The sequence below is a fragment of the Sarcophilus harrisii genome, chromosome 3, assembly GCF_902635505.1.
Source record: "Sarcophilus harrisii chromosome 3, mSarHar1.11, whole genome shotgun sequence".
NCBI classification, from domain to species: Eukaryota; Metazoa; Chordata; class Mammalia; order Dasyuromorphia; family Dasyuridae; genus Sarcophilus; species Sarcophilus harrisii.
The window spans coordinates 179,218,690-179,236,581 of NC_045428.1; the positions used below are offsets into that span (position 1 = coordinate 179,218,690).

At 31.9% G+C, this 17,892-nt stretch overlaps 1 protein-coding gene and 1 long non-coding RNA gene across 6 annotated transcripts in view; one reads left to right on the forward strand and one right to left on the reverse strand.

Annotated features, from left to right (window-relative positions):
- Nucleotides 1–15,662, forward strand: part of LOC116422292 — a 72,712-nt gene extending 57,050 nt beyond the window's left edge. Inside the window, exons 2-3 of the long non-coding RNA XR_004232876.1 lie at nucleotides 15,043–15,177; nucleotides 15,591–15,662. This is a non-coding gene — a long non-coding RNA (uncharacterized LOC116422292). The remainder of the gene's footprint in view (nucleotides 1–15,042; nucleotides 15,178–15,590) is intronic.
- The window catches only part of ROBO1 (roundabout guidance receptor 1), a 622,307-nt gene that overhangs the window by 15,118 nt on the left and 589,297 nt on the right, over nucleotides 1–17,892 (reverse strand). For all 5 annotated transcript variants that reach the window (XM_031958836.1, XM_031958837.1, XM_031958839.1 and 2 more), the window contains 2 exons: nucleotides 15,585–15,988; nucleotides 8,849–9,001 (listed from right to left, as the gene is read on the reverse strand). In XM_031958836.1, the coding sequence (XP_031814696.1) occupies nucleotides 8,849–9,001; nucleotides 15,585–15,988 (557 nt within the window). The remainder of the gene's footprint in view (nucleotides 1–8,848; nucleotides 9,002–15,584; nucleotides 15,989–17,892) is intronic.

A 17,892-nucleotide genomic window follows, 5' to 3' on the forward strand; every position in this document is an offset into this window, starting at 1 on the left:
TTTTTTTGCTGAAGCAATTGGGGTTAAGTGACTTGCTCAGGGTCACACAAGGTCACACAAATCTGAGATCAGATTTGAACTCAGATCCTCCTGACTTCAGGACTGGTGCTCTATCCACTGCGCCCCTTAGCTGCCCCAGCAATCTTCATTGTTAATGAGAATAACCATATTGTTTAAAAATCTAGATTCATTTAAATATTCAAGTACTAAGAACATATAACCAAGTCCCCCTATCCTTAAAAAAATTAAAAAAAAAACTTAGCTAGAGCTTATTATCCCCTCAAATTCTTTTATTTTTCAAATTCCTAGGAAAAAAAGCTATCTATAAGGGTTACCTCCATATTCCTACCACACCTCAACTTTAGCAATCTAGCTCTGATCTTTTCACTTAATTTAACATCCTTTCTCCAAAGACATCAACAGTTTCTTAAATGAAAATTTGATAGTCTTTTTTCCAATCGTTCTTTATCTTTAAGCTGCATGGATTTGATACTACTGACCACCCTTTCCTTCTGAATGCTCTCTTTTTGGGGGCGAGAAGGTGGCACATTGTGCTCCTACTTTTCTCTCTGCTTCTTCTCAATTCTCTTCACAAAGTCCTATCTTTACTTTATGTCATTATATTTCTTGCATTCAAAACCTTCTTTCTATTCATACAACTAATACCATGTTTTAGGCCCTCCTCACCTCTCCCCTTGATGATTAGAATGGCCTTCTATTTACTTTAAATATGTATCTTATCATGTTACTCCCCTACTCAAAAAACTCTGGTGGTTCCCTATTGTATCTGGGATAAAAAATAAATATCCCTTACTTCTACAGCCTTTTATAACCTGACCCCACAAACTTATTTTTCCATCTATAGTATTACACTTCTCAATACAACAATGCTAATGATACAAGCAATTTGGCCTTCTCTATTACTCCATCTCCCATCTCCTTGTTTTGCACTAGTTTTCCCCCATTCCTAGAATATCCTACCTACCTCAGAGTCCCTCATCTGCTTTAAGATACCTGAAACTCAAGCACCACTTTCTACACAAAATCTTTCTTACAATGTTGCAGTGTCATAGAGCCAATCTATTCCTGGCTTTAAGACTAGCTATTTACTATGTCTAAATAAATTACAATCTAGTAGTATAATACTCTTTAGTAGTATAATAACTCTTTTCAGAAAGCCGAATTCGATATATGATGTGATCCCATCTTCTCCTAAATAACCATTTGAAAGAAAGCTGATGTAATTCCCTAATTTTCAAAAAAAGGAGAAAGAACTTCTTCCATGTTGTAAGCTAATAAGCTTGAATGAATTCTGATAATATTATTTAAAGCCTTATTAAAATAGGTATTTAGGAAAGGAAATAATGATCACTGCAAGCCAGCATGGGTTCATCAATAACAAGTCATACAAAACTAAATGCATTTCCTTTTTGAGGAAGTAGGGTATGTAGTTAGTAGACTGACATATCAGGGAAATGACACAAACACAGGGAAATGACACAGACATAAGGAAATCAGGTTTCAGTAAAGTATTTGACAAATTATCTTTTGTGGATAAGACATGTGGACTGAAAGATAATTATGTTCATAAATGGCTGAATGACTGTACCCCAAAACCAGTAATTAATGCGTTGATGACAGCCTATATGAAGGTATCAAGTAGAATATCATAGGGATCTCTCTTTGGCCTTCTGTTAAACCTTTTTTTCTTAAATGACCAGTGAAGATGTTCATAGCAAGTTTATTAAAATAAAAATGATATGGAACTTGGAAGGATTGATTCTAAATATGCTAGATGACCAAGATAGGTTCTAAAAACATTTTTACAGGCCAGAATAATACACTTAATAATAATAATATTTATTATATTAATAAATTATTTAATTATTTAATAATAATAAATGGAGGAATTTCTAAATGAGAGAAATGCTACTATCAATGGTTCATAGAAACAACAACCTAATAGTTTAAAGCAGGGGTCCTCAAGATTTTTAAATAGGGGGCCAGTTCACTGTCCCTCAGATTGTTGGAGGGCCGGACTATAGTAAAAACAGAAACTTTGTTTTGTGGGCCTTTATATAAAGAAACTTCTATTGTACCAGATATCCTGTACTGTACCTATTGTACCAGATATCCTGGTTAGACCACATGAGAAGTGGTATATTAGATTATGGGAATTACAATAGGAAAAGTGTATTCAAACAAACAAGTTGGAGTGCATAAAGAAGAGAATGATTAGCATAGTGTAGTAACTGCAAAGATGTCATGTGTTATTAACCTGAGGAGCACAGAAGGCATTTTATAGGTCCTGTAATCCAATTTCCTAATAATAATAATAATTACATTTTTAAGATGAGGAAATTGGTAAAGAGTTAAAAAATTAATGAATGGTGTGCTGTTTATTTCTAACAAAGAAGACAATCAGAACTAGAGGTAATTTAGAAGTTCTATGGAATTGGTATGCAAGTCATTATTTGAAGTAATGGTAAACTTTAAACATCTGACTTGACATAAGGAAATATTTTCTAATAATTATGTAATGTTCGGGCTAGCTTTCTGTCATAGTCAGACCCAGTCTCAGTGTGACCCAGTCTCCTCCAGAAGCTGACAGTCTGCCAGTCTCAACCAGTGTGCCCCTTAGTGCAGGAGGCATGAAAACCACCATGAAGTTGGTCAAAGACAGAATGTCTCTCTTCCAGTCCTTGTTAGCCCTTATATATTTTATTGTAATTATATCATTACAGTATACTAATTATGTGTGAACTTGAGAACTATTACATCACCATGCTAAGTATTAAGTATATGTAAACTACATAACCATTGTCTCATTAATTCCATTGAGTTAATACCTTGCAATAAGTATCCTTGTTTCAAGTATAACACAGGTGGGCACCCCCTCCCTGACTTCTCAGGAAAGGTGAGAACACCAAAGGGAAAATGGGGAGACAAACCACATATTGTTAGCAAGTTTCCTCTGGACTGAAGGATCTTATACCTTACCCAGAGTTCCCGCACTATCTGCTGCCCTCTATATAATCACAGAAATTCAAAAGATCTGGCTTAGGAAGAAATGAGTTCTTCATTATTTGAGGTCCTTAAGGAGAGAAGCTGGATAAGTATGTGTAATGGATTTTGTCAAGAAATATCTCCTCAGTTGAAATTTTAATTACATGATCTCTGAGATTTTTAACTTAGAGATTATTTGAAAATAAAAGTTCCTGGGTTCAAGTTCTAGTTTTGGTACTTCAACAGTGGCTAAATTCAAAGTATATAGCATTGAAGCTGACAAAATGTTTTTTTCCTCATCAAGTCCTACAACATATTACCTTTGTAAACACTAATTAAATTGTCAATAAAATACTGTTTTCATTTTATTGATATTTGAGAGGATCTTTCACAGATACAAGATGTTTAATGCCATTCATTAGTTATATGATCTCAGATAAATTCCTAAGGCTTTGAAGGCTGCAATGATTTGTTCAATTATTCATTCAACAAATATTGTGATGGGTAGTTTTTTTTTTCCTTTTCAGCTGTTTATACTAGATGATCTTTATATAAATCTTTCTAAGTCTAAGGTCTGATTTCCTTTTTCTGTTCAACCTCAACTGAACAAGAATTTACATATTTAGCTAAGCCCCTAGTGAGGAGCTGTGGTGGTGTTGCCTGGATCTAAAAGATCCTGGAGAGAAGGAAGGGTTTGATTTTACAAGTGTATGTATCAGTAGCTGAGTGGATTGACAAAGAAGATCATCAGGAAGCAGACTCACAGATATTCCAAGAATAAAAGTAAAGTGAACATATCCTCTGTTGAATCACTTGCTACTGTCATGGCAGAGGAGCTTGCAAGTTCAATGAAACTATGCTATACCATGCAGGATTACCCAAGATAGACAGGTTATTAATAGTGAAGAGTTCTGGGAAATGGTAACCCACTGGTAACCATTCAGTACTTTTGCTAGGAAAACCTTATGGACAGCTATTAAAATGATAAAAGAGATAACACTGAAAGATGAGTCCCTTAGGTTGGAAGATATCCAACATACTATGGTGAAGAGCAAACTATAAGCAGCTACAGAAAAAAATTAAGTGGCTAAACCAAAACTGAAAGCAAGGTCAGCTGAGGATGTGTCTGGTGATAAAAGACAAGTCCAAGACTGCATAGGAAACTAGAATGTAAGCTCTGTAAATCAAGTTAAATTGGATGTGGTCAAACGGGAGATGAAAAAAATTAAATACTGACATCTTAGGTGTCAGTGAATTTAAATAGATGATAAGGGGTGAACTTAATTCAGGTAACCATTACATATACTTTGTAGCCAAAGTGTGTAGAAGGAAGCTCAATAAAATCAGTTAAAAGAAGACCTGGAGCTAACTGTGGCTGAAATCATAAGCTTCTTATTGCAAAATTCAAACTTAAAAGTGAAAAATGTAGAGAAAATTATTAGACTGTGAAAGTGATGAGGAGATTTAGGAGATTAGAAAGAGGTTTGCAATATTGCACAGGAGGGGAGCAACAAAAAATACCCCAAAGAAAAAGACTAAGAAAGCAAAATAGTTGTCTGATGAGGCTTTACAAATAAACATCTGAACAAATAAGGAAAGGGAAAGGAAAAAGAAAAAAGATAGATCCAATTGAATAGAGAATTTCAGAAAATAGTAAGAAGACATAAGACTTTCTTAAATGTATAATGGAAAGAAATAGAGGAAAACAAAAGAATGAAAAAGTCAAGAGATCTCCTCTTCAAGAAAATCAGATATCAAAGGAATATTTTATACAAAAATGGGCATGATAAAAGACAAAAATGGCAGGAACTTAACAGAAATAGAAGAGATTAAGAAGTATTAAGAATATACAGAAGAATCACGCAAGAAAGATTTTAACATAATCAATGATCATGATGATATGGTTACTCATCTAAAACCAGAAATCCTAGAGAATGATGTCAAATAGACCTTAAGAAGCATCACTAATAAGACTAGTAGAAGTGATGAAATTCCAGCTGAGCTTTTTAGAATCCTAAAAGATGATTCTTTTAAAGAGCTACACTCAATATTCTAGAAAATTCGGAAAACTCAATAGTCGCCACTTGATTAGAAAAGATTAATTCATGTACCAATCCTAAAGAAGAGGAAAGCCAAAGAATGCTCAAATTTCTGAATAACTATGCTTATTTCATGTGCCAGCAAGGTTATGCTAAAGATTCTGCAAAAATGAAACCATTCCTCTACTCAAAGTATTTACATTGCACAAAATGCTTTTTCCACCTGTCCCCATCTCCCATATCTTCTCCCCACAAAATAGTCTCTTCTGCCTCTTTTTTATTTACAAAACAATTAATATTGTATTATTAATATTATATTATGTAGTTATTTATGTACATTGCTTCTCTATCAGTTTCATGAAAATCGAGCATGGACTACAGGGGCTATCTTTTTGTTCTCTGTACAAGGTATCTTTTGTACCTTGTATGTAGTAAATAAATTCTGAAAGACTGTGATGAAATGAAGAAAAATAAACAAAACTAGAAAAAGATGGGTCTTCCTTTCATACTTTCAAAAAGTTATTATATTATTTATAATATAATATATATAATATTATGTATTAATAAGTATCTTATTCTTGTTAGCCAAATTTATCTTAATGAACCTCAGAAAATATCTTTGTATGGAAAATGGCATGAATATAAGCATTCATTACAGTATACCTTTTCAGTATTTATAATACTTATTCCAGATGTCCCATGAATTGTTCTATTGTCTGACATATTCTCATGAAACCTCAGGTACTCAATTAACCCAGCATCTCACACCAGGTTAAACTGTATTGTTAAAATGGATTAAAAAACTGGAAGTTTCCAAAAATTGACTGCAAAGTCTTTTAAGTTTTTAAAAGAAACAAAAGCATAAACTTATTTGATTTAGAAAGAGGAAGGAAAACAATCTTGTGACAATAAGATCCCAAGTGACCATTTTTAAAGAAAATATCAAATTTAATTGGTACTTCAGAAAACATGCATTTTAATAAAATGAGGTATAGAATTTTGTCTAAATAATATTTCTGATAAAACTTTTTTAATGAAGAAAAGCCCTGATGTTTTCAAAAATAAGAGGGTGAGGGAGCATAAGAAAGCAGAAATAAGAAATGTTTTTTTTTAAAAAAAGGCAGAAATAAAAAAATGTAAAAAAAATGTGAAGTAGTTTGTGAAGAACTGAATCATTTCTAGATATAAGCGTCTGCTTTGTTTAACTCTGTAAAAATTAGGTTAAGTATTCATAAAATTTAATCCTAATCTTCATATGAACCAAAACATGAACCAATCATGAATGCATAAGATAGTACTTTGTACATAGTAGTAGGTTCTTATCACATATCAGTTCAATGAATAAGTGAATAAAGTAGAGATCCTTCACTTTAAACAAAGATAAGTATTTGTCCACTGAATATAAAACACAATCAAGGACAAGTTCTTTATCCTTGTTTGTGTATTACTTTTTTTTCTTTATATTTATTTCAAATAAATGTTAGCAATTTATTATTTTAATGGGGTGAGGTACTTCCTCCCTTAAATTTATGTACAGAGAACATGCATTAATACTGTTCGCAGTCTAATTATCAATTTCATTTCACCAACTTTACTGTCATAAAAAAATGAAAATAGTAATTTATTACTTTTCCCAATAATTCACACAAGTATTTAGCTTATTTTATTATCCTTTAAAGTTTGCACTCTTTCATTTTTTAAATGGAATCATATAAATCTTCCTTCTCATTGAACTATTTCATAAAACCAGTAGTTCATATTTGATAAAATAATATTCCCCAGAAATTGTGGAAAAGTTGACAAGTTATGAATATGATAGGCAATGAAAAATTATCAGTAATAATATTTTTAAGTATTGAAGAACTCATATGGCATTCAAGTTATTAATAAATATAAAACTATTAGAATATTATTCATTGAGTATCTTTTCTTAACAGTCACTAAGGTAGCAAAATAAAACTAATTTATGTTTTTTGTCTTTTGATATAACTACACTAAAAAAATTTGAGTTACCTGAAGAGTTAAGTAAATGTATAATGATTAATCTCTATCACCGGTTGCTCCATTCTCACAACAATCCAAGTATATTTTCATGTAATGAATAGTCTTCCCTAGTATTTCAGATATAAAAATGCATCTTTTCTGTCAAACTTTGAAATTATTTAATTATATATTGCTACACTATCCAACAGTAATCATGCAGAACTCAACAAGAATTTATGTGTAATTAGAAAATATGATGAAAGAAGAACATGAGAAAGACTGCAAAATAAACAGTGATCATGTTGACTTAACCTCTTGCAATTTTTAACTATATTCCATAGAGTGCAACTTGGCACATTATTCCTTAAGCATAAAAAACAAAATACCCCTTAAATGTAAAATTAAAATATAAATTAAAAAACAAAAAAAATTTTAAAAACCTCATCCTTTACATACAGTATTGGTGCAGATTTTCTCTTATGTTCTACCACAGTATGTTTACATCAGTGTTTGATACTTAGCCAGTTTTTCTGTTAAGACCAGTCTCTTCTACATTAAAAAAAAAAAAAAAACAACTGATAAAATATCTATAAATTCATATAAAATGCCATTATAGGAATCTCATAAATATTAAATTGCTGGTATACTTTGGAAATTTACACCTTATGTTTGTCTCTCTGTAGAAGCAAACATGTACAAAGACATAGTAATAACTCTTTGAAATCAGATAATATTCTGACAGCTCAGTTTCACTGACAAAAGAGTCCTGAGCAGAAGCCAAGAGGCCCAGGTGCACTGTGTCATGCCAGTATTTAATGTAGTATAATATCAGATAGATACTGGTGAGAGAAAATACTGGGAATAAAGTACAGATAATAGCATGGACAACCACTCATTGCAAAATTACTTGTGCTCATCATGCTGTGAGCTTTGTATTAAATTTTTCTGTCAAGTGGCAGGAATCAGTGGGAGAAGTGGCTCAAAAAACCCTCTTTGTAACCTTAGATAAGAATCGATAATATTAGGTTTTCATATGATAATGGCAAATGATGTACCTCTGAAAAATTGCTGACTGGTAATGAAAGTCCTAATCAGATTGTTGTTTCTGAGAACCAAGCTGGGAGGAGGGGAAGACTGGTGATGACAATGATACCCTTCTTCTCCCCCATCTTCTTAGCAAATTTGGCAAACTTGACAAAATGGTTGAGTCTGGAAATTATATGAATTTCTAACAAATCCCTTAAGGTTGTTTTGTAAGGTAGTTTAATAAATGCTAGGCCACCTGAGGTACTTTAATTAAAGGCTTTCTTTAGACAACATCATAATGTTTGCACTATCCTACTATATTCTTTTGAGAATATAAGCATTACCTTTTCAGCAGCAGTCAATATTGTATGTAAGGCACAAGATAAAATGATTAGATTTTGTCTTTTGGTGCATAAAATGGTTATAATAATATTGTAGTTAAAATTCAAACGAGTTCATTATTTTCTGCTTGAATAATACATTGTTCATTAAAAATATGAACACTGGACAAATTAATGTTAAATTAACTTAATAAAATTTAATTTCATGCTTATTTTTACATAAATATGTACATATATCTAGTATCTTAAATAATTAGCATAGAAAAACCGTAAAATGCTTTTGTAATGATGTGTCCCAAAGGTACTGGAGACTGAGCATTAAAAACAATAATATTTTGTGATATAAAGCTTAAATCAGTAAATATTTTATGTGTTACAAAGTTTCCTCCCCATATAGATACTGGGCAAAACAGAGAAATTTATCAAGACTTTCATTTATTTCAATGTCCTTACCATCTGTGTAGAGTTCTCTGCGCAGATGTCCTTGCTGGTGTTTTTGTTTCTTGGCTGGTCGGACCTTCTGCATCACAGCAGTACTCATATTACTGTCTGTGGATAGAGGGCTGGTGGGTCTAGGACAGTGTGATCCATGAAAATGTCTGCGGCCTAAAAAATACCCCAATATATCACAATCAATCAATACTAATTTTCCTTTACCAAAAAAGGGGGGAGGAGCCCAACATTCCACTTTATTTTCACCACTTTCAAAACAAATATAGCAAAACAAAACAGTAACCTTTTATCTCCCAGTGTTTAGTCAACCATTGGAGTACATAAAAAAGCAATCAATAAAATAGAAGCATCCATTTAATTTCCCTTCTTGCATCACTGTATTTATATAGAACTGAATCTCATGATTCCTATATAAAAAGACAATATCACTTCACATTTCTAGCTCTGTTGAAGTGTTTATTAAAACAAATATGTTAATTACTTTTTTAAAAAATCAAAATGCTTCATATTTTACTGGAATATTTGTTGCTTTTTAGTACAGAAGATATAGGTTTAGAAAAAGGAAGTAATATGACATTAAAAGAAGCTAGAATAAATGAACAGGTTTAATGGTATAAATGTTTTTAAAAAAACAAACAAACAAACACAAATGGAAATTTATATTTACTTTTTCATGGACAAATTGTTATAAATGGTATAGTTTTTATTTAGACCATCTAAGATTGATCTAGTCTAGGCTTCTGAAATCTGCCAAAGTGACTAGTTTTGGATTAGCTAGTAATTTAAAATATTTTCTCATTGTGGCTGTTCTTGATACTTATGGTGAAGAGACTTGTTGTTGTTATTATTTTTAATAGAATTTTACTTTTATTTTAATGGTTCTAGGCATTAGTCAACTGGGCTTATTTATTACAAAAGGAATAAATCATGTCTTTCATCAAACACTGGCATTCTCTGACATCAGCCATGCTCAGCTGAGCAATGAAGATAGAAGATTGGGCAACAAACACTGTATATATTTAACCCAGAATTGTAAAGGAGACACCACAATCACATGCTGGATGTGTTTGCCCTCTTACACAACAGAAATGAAAAAGTTACAAAAACGGATTTTTGTGATTATACAACAAGAAACAGTTTATTTTATGACCTATGGATTTTAGAATCTATCTGTGTTGATTAAATAACTACAAATAAAATGTGATAATTGAAGCATATTAAACATTAAAGGAATTTATTTATTCATGTTAATTTCAATGTTGGGTCATAAAAATAAAATTGTTTCTTAAAAAAAAAAAAGCCTAGTAGGAAATTTCACTCACATACTTGAAAGAGCACAAATAAGGAACCATTAGATGATAATATGGAAAAACATTAAGTCAGATAAAAGTTGTGAAATCAATTATGAATAAGCCAACAAATCCATGAAAACATTAAAGCTGAAACTAAATTCATTCTATTGCATAAAATCATCTGATATAGGCTCAAGAGTTTCTTTTAAGAATAATCTTTCAAGTTTATTTCCCCATTTGGTTTGATTTAAAAAAACAAACACAAATATTTGTAATGTCATTTGTAAACAGTAGTTTAAGTTACTTGATTTCACTTACTTGGTAGTGAATTTATAAATAAATTAAAACAAAAGCTCAGAACATAGAGGATTCAATGTTTTCATTATGAAGAATATTTAAAATCATATTCATTTGATCAACATGCAGCGAGTTTTTTTTTTTCCTTTAAAGATCATTCATGCAACTCCCAAAAGGGCTCTGGCTGAATAACTCAAGTAATTCAAGTCCTGCTTTTATAATGTATACATTACAGTTACAGGCGAAAATATGCCGGATATTAACCTCCTGCAACAGAATCATGAATAAGTAATATAAAATATGGATTATTCATGATGGGGATTTATAGCAACAGTAGTATGTTATCACCATGAAGATTATTGTAGATTCACAACTTGGATTTTAATCTCAGTTAATAATTTTTTTAGCGACACATTTCAATAGTTCTGCGGATTTGTCATTTTTACAGTATATGAATTCTACCTCCACCAGTGTTGGTTACTGTAATGTTCTCTTCTCTAAAGTGCGATGTTGTCTGGGAGCAGGTTTCTTGGGGAGCTTCTTGGAGCAGCTTTCGTTTCAGTTCAGTGTATTCACCCCAAATGCAGCCAGGGATTAAAGTCCAAATCCTTTATTGTTTCCTTCAAAATAGCCCAGTTAGCTTTCTTAGAGGCCTGTCTCTCTTCTTGCTTCTGAGAGCTCTTGCGACTTGTCCTTTGTCTCTTCCAGCTTCTTTCTCTAGCTCCCTCTGAATTCAAAGCCTCCAGCCAGCACAAAAGTGGAAGTTGGAATGAATCTGACTCTGCCCCCTCCAAGAGTGGGCTTGTGGGAACTCCTCCTTATAAATGCTCGCTTAGAGATGTAAACTCTTAAAGGTGTGAAAGGTATGAACTCTGAACTAGAGAACTGTTAAGTACCATGCTAAATTAGATAATTATTGTCTCTATCGATTCCAGTGACTTAGCACCTTGCAAGAATTCTAACAGGTTACAATCCCTCTATAACTCAGTAGATAGTCTGTTATTTATACAGTCAATATAATGATGAATTTTGCTATATTTAGCTAAACTGATTAGTTCTTGAACAACAAACATACAGTCTTTTACTATGCTCGTGCTGTAAAGCCTTCCAGAGTGGTAGGACATCTAAAAATTTATTTGTATTTGGCTTTTAAGAACAGCTTCTTACTACAATGAGGTTACCCAGAGAGAAGGACTTTAGTAAAAATTTTTTGTAAGAGTGTCAATCTTTGTTAAAACAAGACTTAGAAAAATGTATTTCACTTTTCTTGGATATTCTCTTTTGCCCTATTAACCTCATAAACTGAGGAGGGAATATTTAATGAAATTCCTACAACTGAAGGCACATCCTTCATGAACTGATATCTGTGCTAGCTACTGTATATCCCAAAATCCATGAAACACAAAATATATAGTAGATTTTGTGGCTGATAGCTCTTGTATCATTGTACTTTCATGTGGTGACCATGGAAGTCTCTTCCCCAGGTTAAACCCAAACATCTAAGAATGATTAATTGGAACAGAGTATTTTCATAAAGTGGGATAAAAAAGATTAGAAAACTTTTATGATTGGTAAAAAGACACGGGTCTGTCATTTAAAAAGGTGACAATAAAAAACAATCCAAGTATCTTATTAGTATTCAAGAAAATAAAAAAAAGGAAAGATGCTGGAATGACTTGTGAATGAATTCGTTATACAGAATATACAGAAAGACATAGGTAAGAATTGCACAGGATGAGAAGACAAAGCTGGGTTATGGAAAGAGTATGTGGATGAGATCATAGATCATTCAAACACTGAAATAAGTCTGAAGGCTTACATAGAAAAATAAAATGATGAATGTAATTCAAAATATGCTATTACCAGGAAAAAGAAGAAACAAAAAGTTATTATGGTGAATAAAAAGTTCTCACAAGAAGCAAAAATAAGTGGGGGAAAAAAAGTCATCATCAAGAATGTCCTAATTTCTAAATCATTTAGTGATAATCTCTTTTTCAAATACATAATATTTACATTTGAAAAATGAAAATAGTACAAAATCTTAGGGTTTTAAAAAAAACATTTTTAATATAAAAGCTTCCCAGGGAAAAATTATTTGGAAGATATCATTTCTTATATTCAGATGGCTCTCAAATTGATCTAAAATATTCCTTCCCACCTATCTTTTGGTCTCCTTTCTTTTTCTAAAATAGAAACATTTTAAATTCTGTACTTAAATTTCAATAAAATTTCTACATATATAACAAAACATAAAAAGAGGATTTCTTATGAAATCCTCAATCTCCGTTCTACTTGCTTTAAGAAAGAGCAAATTATATATTTTAAACATTACTTTCAAAATAATTCTGCTTGTTTTCTTTGGTGCATTTTTTGGCATTGCTTATTCTATCAAATTTTACCAAATTTTCTCTATGTATGTTCAATCTTACTTTGTCCTTTTCAGAAGAAATTGAAGTTTCTAATTCCTGTATATTTATCTTCTCAAAAAAAACTAATTATGAGAAATAGCAAAATCCATCTTTCCTTGTTTCTATATTACTGGTATTCTTTTTGCCCTCTCTTCTCTTTCCTCTTTTCAAATCTTTAGAACAGAACCAATCCTTCCCTTCCTTTCTTACATTTGTTCTGAATATATACTCGAAGACCAAGCAATTTTAAACCTTATTTATTAAACTTTATTATTTAAACTTAATTCAAATCAAAATTTCTGCCATCTAATTTTCTGAATATGCACACAAGCACTAATCATTTTTGTGTAAAACAAACTAGTACTCATATTTCTTAGCAGTAATTATATAGCCAGCTAGTGTGATTTAGACGCCTTAGAAGGGAGGGCCTTGCTACAAATGACAATCACGTTTAAAAATATTACATTTTATTTTTTTCATGCCTCTAATCACATCTTCTCTGGATTCACGAAAAAATGGATTCAAATTCATGAACAAGAGACAATCTCTCAAAAGTGTTTCTCCTCATTTGTAAAATTGCCTTATTAATTAATCTCATAGTTTTAAAAAGATTAAACGTGATAATGTTTCTTAATTCTTAATTCCATCACCTCTCATTTCTCTGAAATTGCTACCATCCTGTCTAGTTCCTCATCATCTCATGGTTTGATCTAATGCAATAACAGTCAGTTTCCTTGCTTTATTTCTTTTCCTTCTTCAGTCAATATTCCTTTCAGCTATTAATTTGATTTTCCTTAAGTGCAATTCTGTCCATGTCACTTAAATCCTTTGGCAATTAAGAGTCTTTCACAATCTTACACATTCATATCTTTTCAATCTTCTTACATCTTAGTTTTCTTCATATCTTCCGTAATCTAGGACACTGTCTCTTCAAAACAAAATACCCCCTTTTCCAGATTTCAGTCATTTTCACTGAAATTCAATCTTGACTCTTGGCTTCCTTCAAATCCCACTTAAAACCTTACCTTCTCCTTTCTTGATTCCCATAACCCCTCTTTATTTGTTAATTGTCTAGGTTTAAGAAGGAAATAATGAAAACATTAGTAATGCAAATTAAACTTAAAAGCATGTTGTGTACATTTCCTTCCCACAGGGCAGGTTGTTAAACATTTATCAGCATACTGCTATACCCTGATACATATTCAACTTAGGTAAGGTATATGTTTACTTCATTGATGTAACCCCACCTACACAGAGAGAGTATGACTTAATGAACAGAGTAAGTAAGTGGAATTGAAGAGACAGTGGTTATCTAGTTTAGCATGGTGCTTAATAATTCTCTAAGTTTAGTATGACTGATTTAATCTTACAACAAATAATGGTTTCCTAGTGATATAATTATTAGTTTATACTCAGTGTAGAGTATATAAGCCAGGTGGGGGGATTCGGAGCCAGGGAGAACAAGAGGACTAGAGGCAGGAACTCAAGCTTTTGGCGTCAAGGAGAGAGAGATTCATTTCCATCTTCATCAGCCTTGTTGTGGTGGCTGGCCTGTCTTCCTGCATTTTCTCCAATGAAATCAAGTCTCCTCTGAAGGCCACGAGAAAGCTAGATGAGCATAAGGCAAAGGAGACAAGACTTTTGGACTTTAACACCTGTCTATTCTTGTGGTGATTAACCTACTGAAAAGAAGGCTGCTCCAGAGACCTCCAAGAAAATCCACCAAGAACATTATAATAACCCTAATACTTAGTAGAATGCCTTCCTTATAAGTGGGCACTACTATGCTAGATATTAAGCAAAACTCTGCTCTCTAAGAGTTTACATTTTAATGGAAAAGACAACACACACATTAAAGATATATGCAAAACACATATAAAGTAGTTACAAGGTAATCTTTCTGGAAATAGACACTAGCAACTGGGGATGGAGAACAGGAAAGGCTCACATTACCAAAATGTGCCTCCTGGACTCCAAAGTCTAACTCCCACTGGAAATAAAGAAATCTAGGTTCTGATTAACTTCTTGCATTTACCCAGGCCCACTCCCTCTAAGCCATGGTTGACTCCTTCCACTCCCCTCCCTTTCTTACTATGTGTTGTCTTCCCTTTTATTGTAAACTCTATAATTTGCTTGCTTGTACTTATATCTTCTGTGCTTAGTATGATACTAATAATTTTTTTTTTCATTCACTCAGTCCTTTATGATTGAAGGAAATAATGGACTCCAGGAAATGGAAAAGAGAAAGGATGAGAACATTCCATGAAAGTAGAGAATCAGTAACAAGAAAGAAAGATGATAGATGAAGTGTATAAGAAAGAGCAAGAAGAAGGTCAGTATGATTAGGTCAGAGAATGCGTGTAGGAGAGAATATGTAATAAGGGTAGAAAGGAAGGATGGGGTTAGGTGGAAAAGAGATATAAATGCCAATTAGAGGAGTTCATATTTTATCATGAGGTAAGAGGGAAATTTATTAAATAGGGGACTTGGGGATGATGTAGTCAAATTTGCACTTTACAAAAATCACTTTTGTGAGAAACTGATTGAAGAATGGATAAGAGCAGAAATAACTCAACTGAATTTACTCTTTTATAAAACTGGTAGTTTTAGTTTCAATTTTGAAAATGCTTAATACTGACATTTGCTACCTACTTTAATAAGATATACATGAAGATAATCAATAATTCAATGCTATACACTTAAAACAAATTAAACAATTTCTGTAATTATGCAACTTACCCATAGCATCCTGCATTTGACGTTTTGCTACCTTAAGACCAGCATATTCAGCTGCTGCTGCAACAGCCTGTGCAAAATCTGCATCAGTAAAAAATGAGCCATCAGAAGAACTAACACTGGAACGCCCACTTGAAATGTTGTCTTCTTCTGAGGCTGAACCCCAGCCATTTATCATGGAGCCAGTTACAGAGCTTTCCAAATCGCCAACACTAGAAGCAGGGGTCTGTTCTAGCCCACGTAAAAGAAGCCTTCTGGTTTGCATTTTGGCTACTTCCATGTCAGCTTCATCTTCTTCTTCTGGTACATCAGTATCCATATCTGAAACAAGGGGTCCTGAAATATAACCATAGGTATGTGGTGGAGAAATTGGCCTTGGGGGTGGAGGAGGACTCACAGGCTGACGTCTGGGTAAAAAGAAAAATAAACAAACAAGCTTTAAGTTAATTCAAATGATATAAAAATATCTAAAGACCAACTTGTTTTTTAAATTCCGTTCCTTAGTTTATTAAAAAAATTGTACCAAACAAACAAACATTTCTAACTAGATGTGACAAAGCAGTGTTACTTTATTTTATGGATAGAATTGTTGGAGAAGAAAGAAAATCTAAATTTATAAGAGTCTAATAACAAAGTGTTCAATTATGCCTGCATCACTTTATGTTTCATTATTTGCATTAGGTCTAGATAAAAAGGAAAAGGCAATTATATATGAAGGTTAAAGACTATCTTTGTAGGCAAATGCCAGTTGGTGAGACCAAAAGATTATAAATAATTGAGAAAGCTAGAAATTGACAAAAACAACAGGCATTTGTACCATAACAGAATGTTCCATAAAATGATTTTTTCACTTCTTTTCTTTCCTTGTGCCAATGTCATAAGGCTAAGGTATCAGTTGTTTGGAAAAATATATAATAATAATACCATTAAAAAGCAGTATTTCATGACTTCAACAAACCCCTAAATACTTTTAACACTTTGACACACCTTCCTATAGATATTATTGTATTACAAAAGTCACTTTACTTGCAATTAAGGCAGTTAAAAATTCTTAACTTTATGTCTTCTTTCCCTCAGTAATACAGTCCATCTTACTTTTTTAGAGATTAATGATTTTCACTGAAAAATGATTGGGCAAACTTTTTATCTTAAGGATTACTTTGTAGGACTAGTAAAAAGTTACAATTTGTTAAATGACAACTCATTTAAAACACATTAGATCTGGCATCAGCATGACTTAATTTTCAAATTTTCATTTGGACAATCTACAGTTATTATTTTTCTACATAGTAAAAAGGATAAGACTTGTTTTGGGAAATTTAAAAAAAACATAATATACTGATAAGGTTGTAAGGTTTTTGGATAAAAGCTGCAATTAAAAAACTTAAGCATTAAAAAATTCTTTTGTGTACTTTTTGAAAAACTACAAAGAACTTGAAAGAGTTGGAGTTATTTCAAAAAGAAAAAATGAACACTTAGATTCAGTAATGACTGGGCTGTTCACATTGAATGAAAATTGGTTTTACTTAGAATGAAAATCAAATAGAGTTAGGCATACATAAAATACAATTACCTAATATGTTATTAAAGAGAAAAAAACTCTTTTGATCATCACTAAAAACTTCAGAAAAAGCAGGATCACCAGTAAATAAAGTTATATTTATTAAGAAAATTAACATTTTGCAAAGTCATTTTCTATGTTAAAGTAATAACTTAAACAAAATCAGATTTTAGAGTAAGGTGGTAGAGTAAGAATAATAATTTAATCATTACCAAGCCAAGTTAATGTTGAAAATATATAGAATATGTGAATCAGTTCTAAATAATACAAACTCAAACTACACATGATAAATATCTAAAATTTGAAATGTTATTTACTAAATTAAAAAATTAAAAAAAATCATTTCAAGATCAGCTGACTTTAGGTAGCTCTACCACTCAATATAACAAGCATTTTAATATTTTTTTCATTAGGGAATTCAAGAACTACTAAAATAATGCACAGATATCTGCCGCAGAATTAAAGTCATGAAATCAAATACTGTTAAGTATGGGAAGGGGTTTTAGAGATTACCTAATCTAGCAAACTGTGCCCAATGCTTATCTTTATGTTTAATCCAAAAGAGCTCAGAATGTTTTTGAAATTTTAAAATAAGTGTAAATAAGTGTAAAAATAAGTGTAAAAGTAATAAAAAATCATTCTTAGATCTTGACTTATACAAACAGAAAGAGAATATAGCAATAATTTGTCAATCATTAATCCAGTCCAATCTGAAAAATAATGATGCTAAGAGAAGTTAAGTGAGTTTTT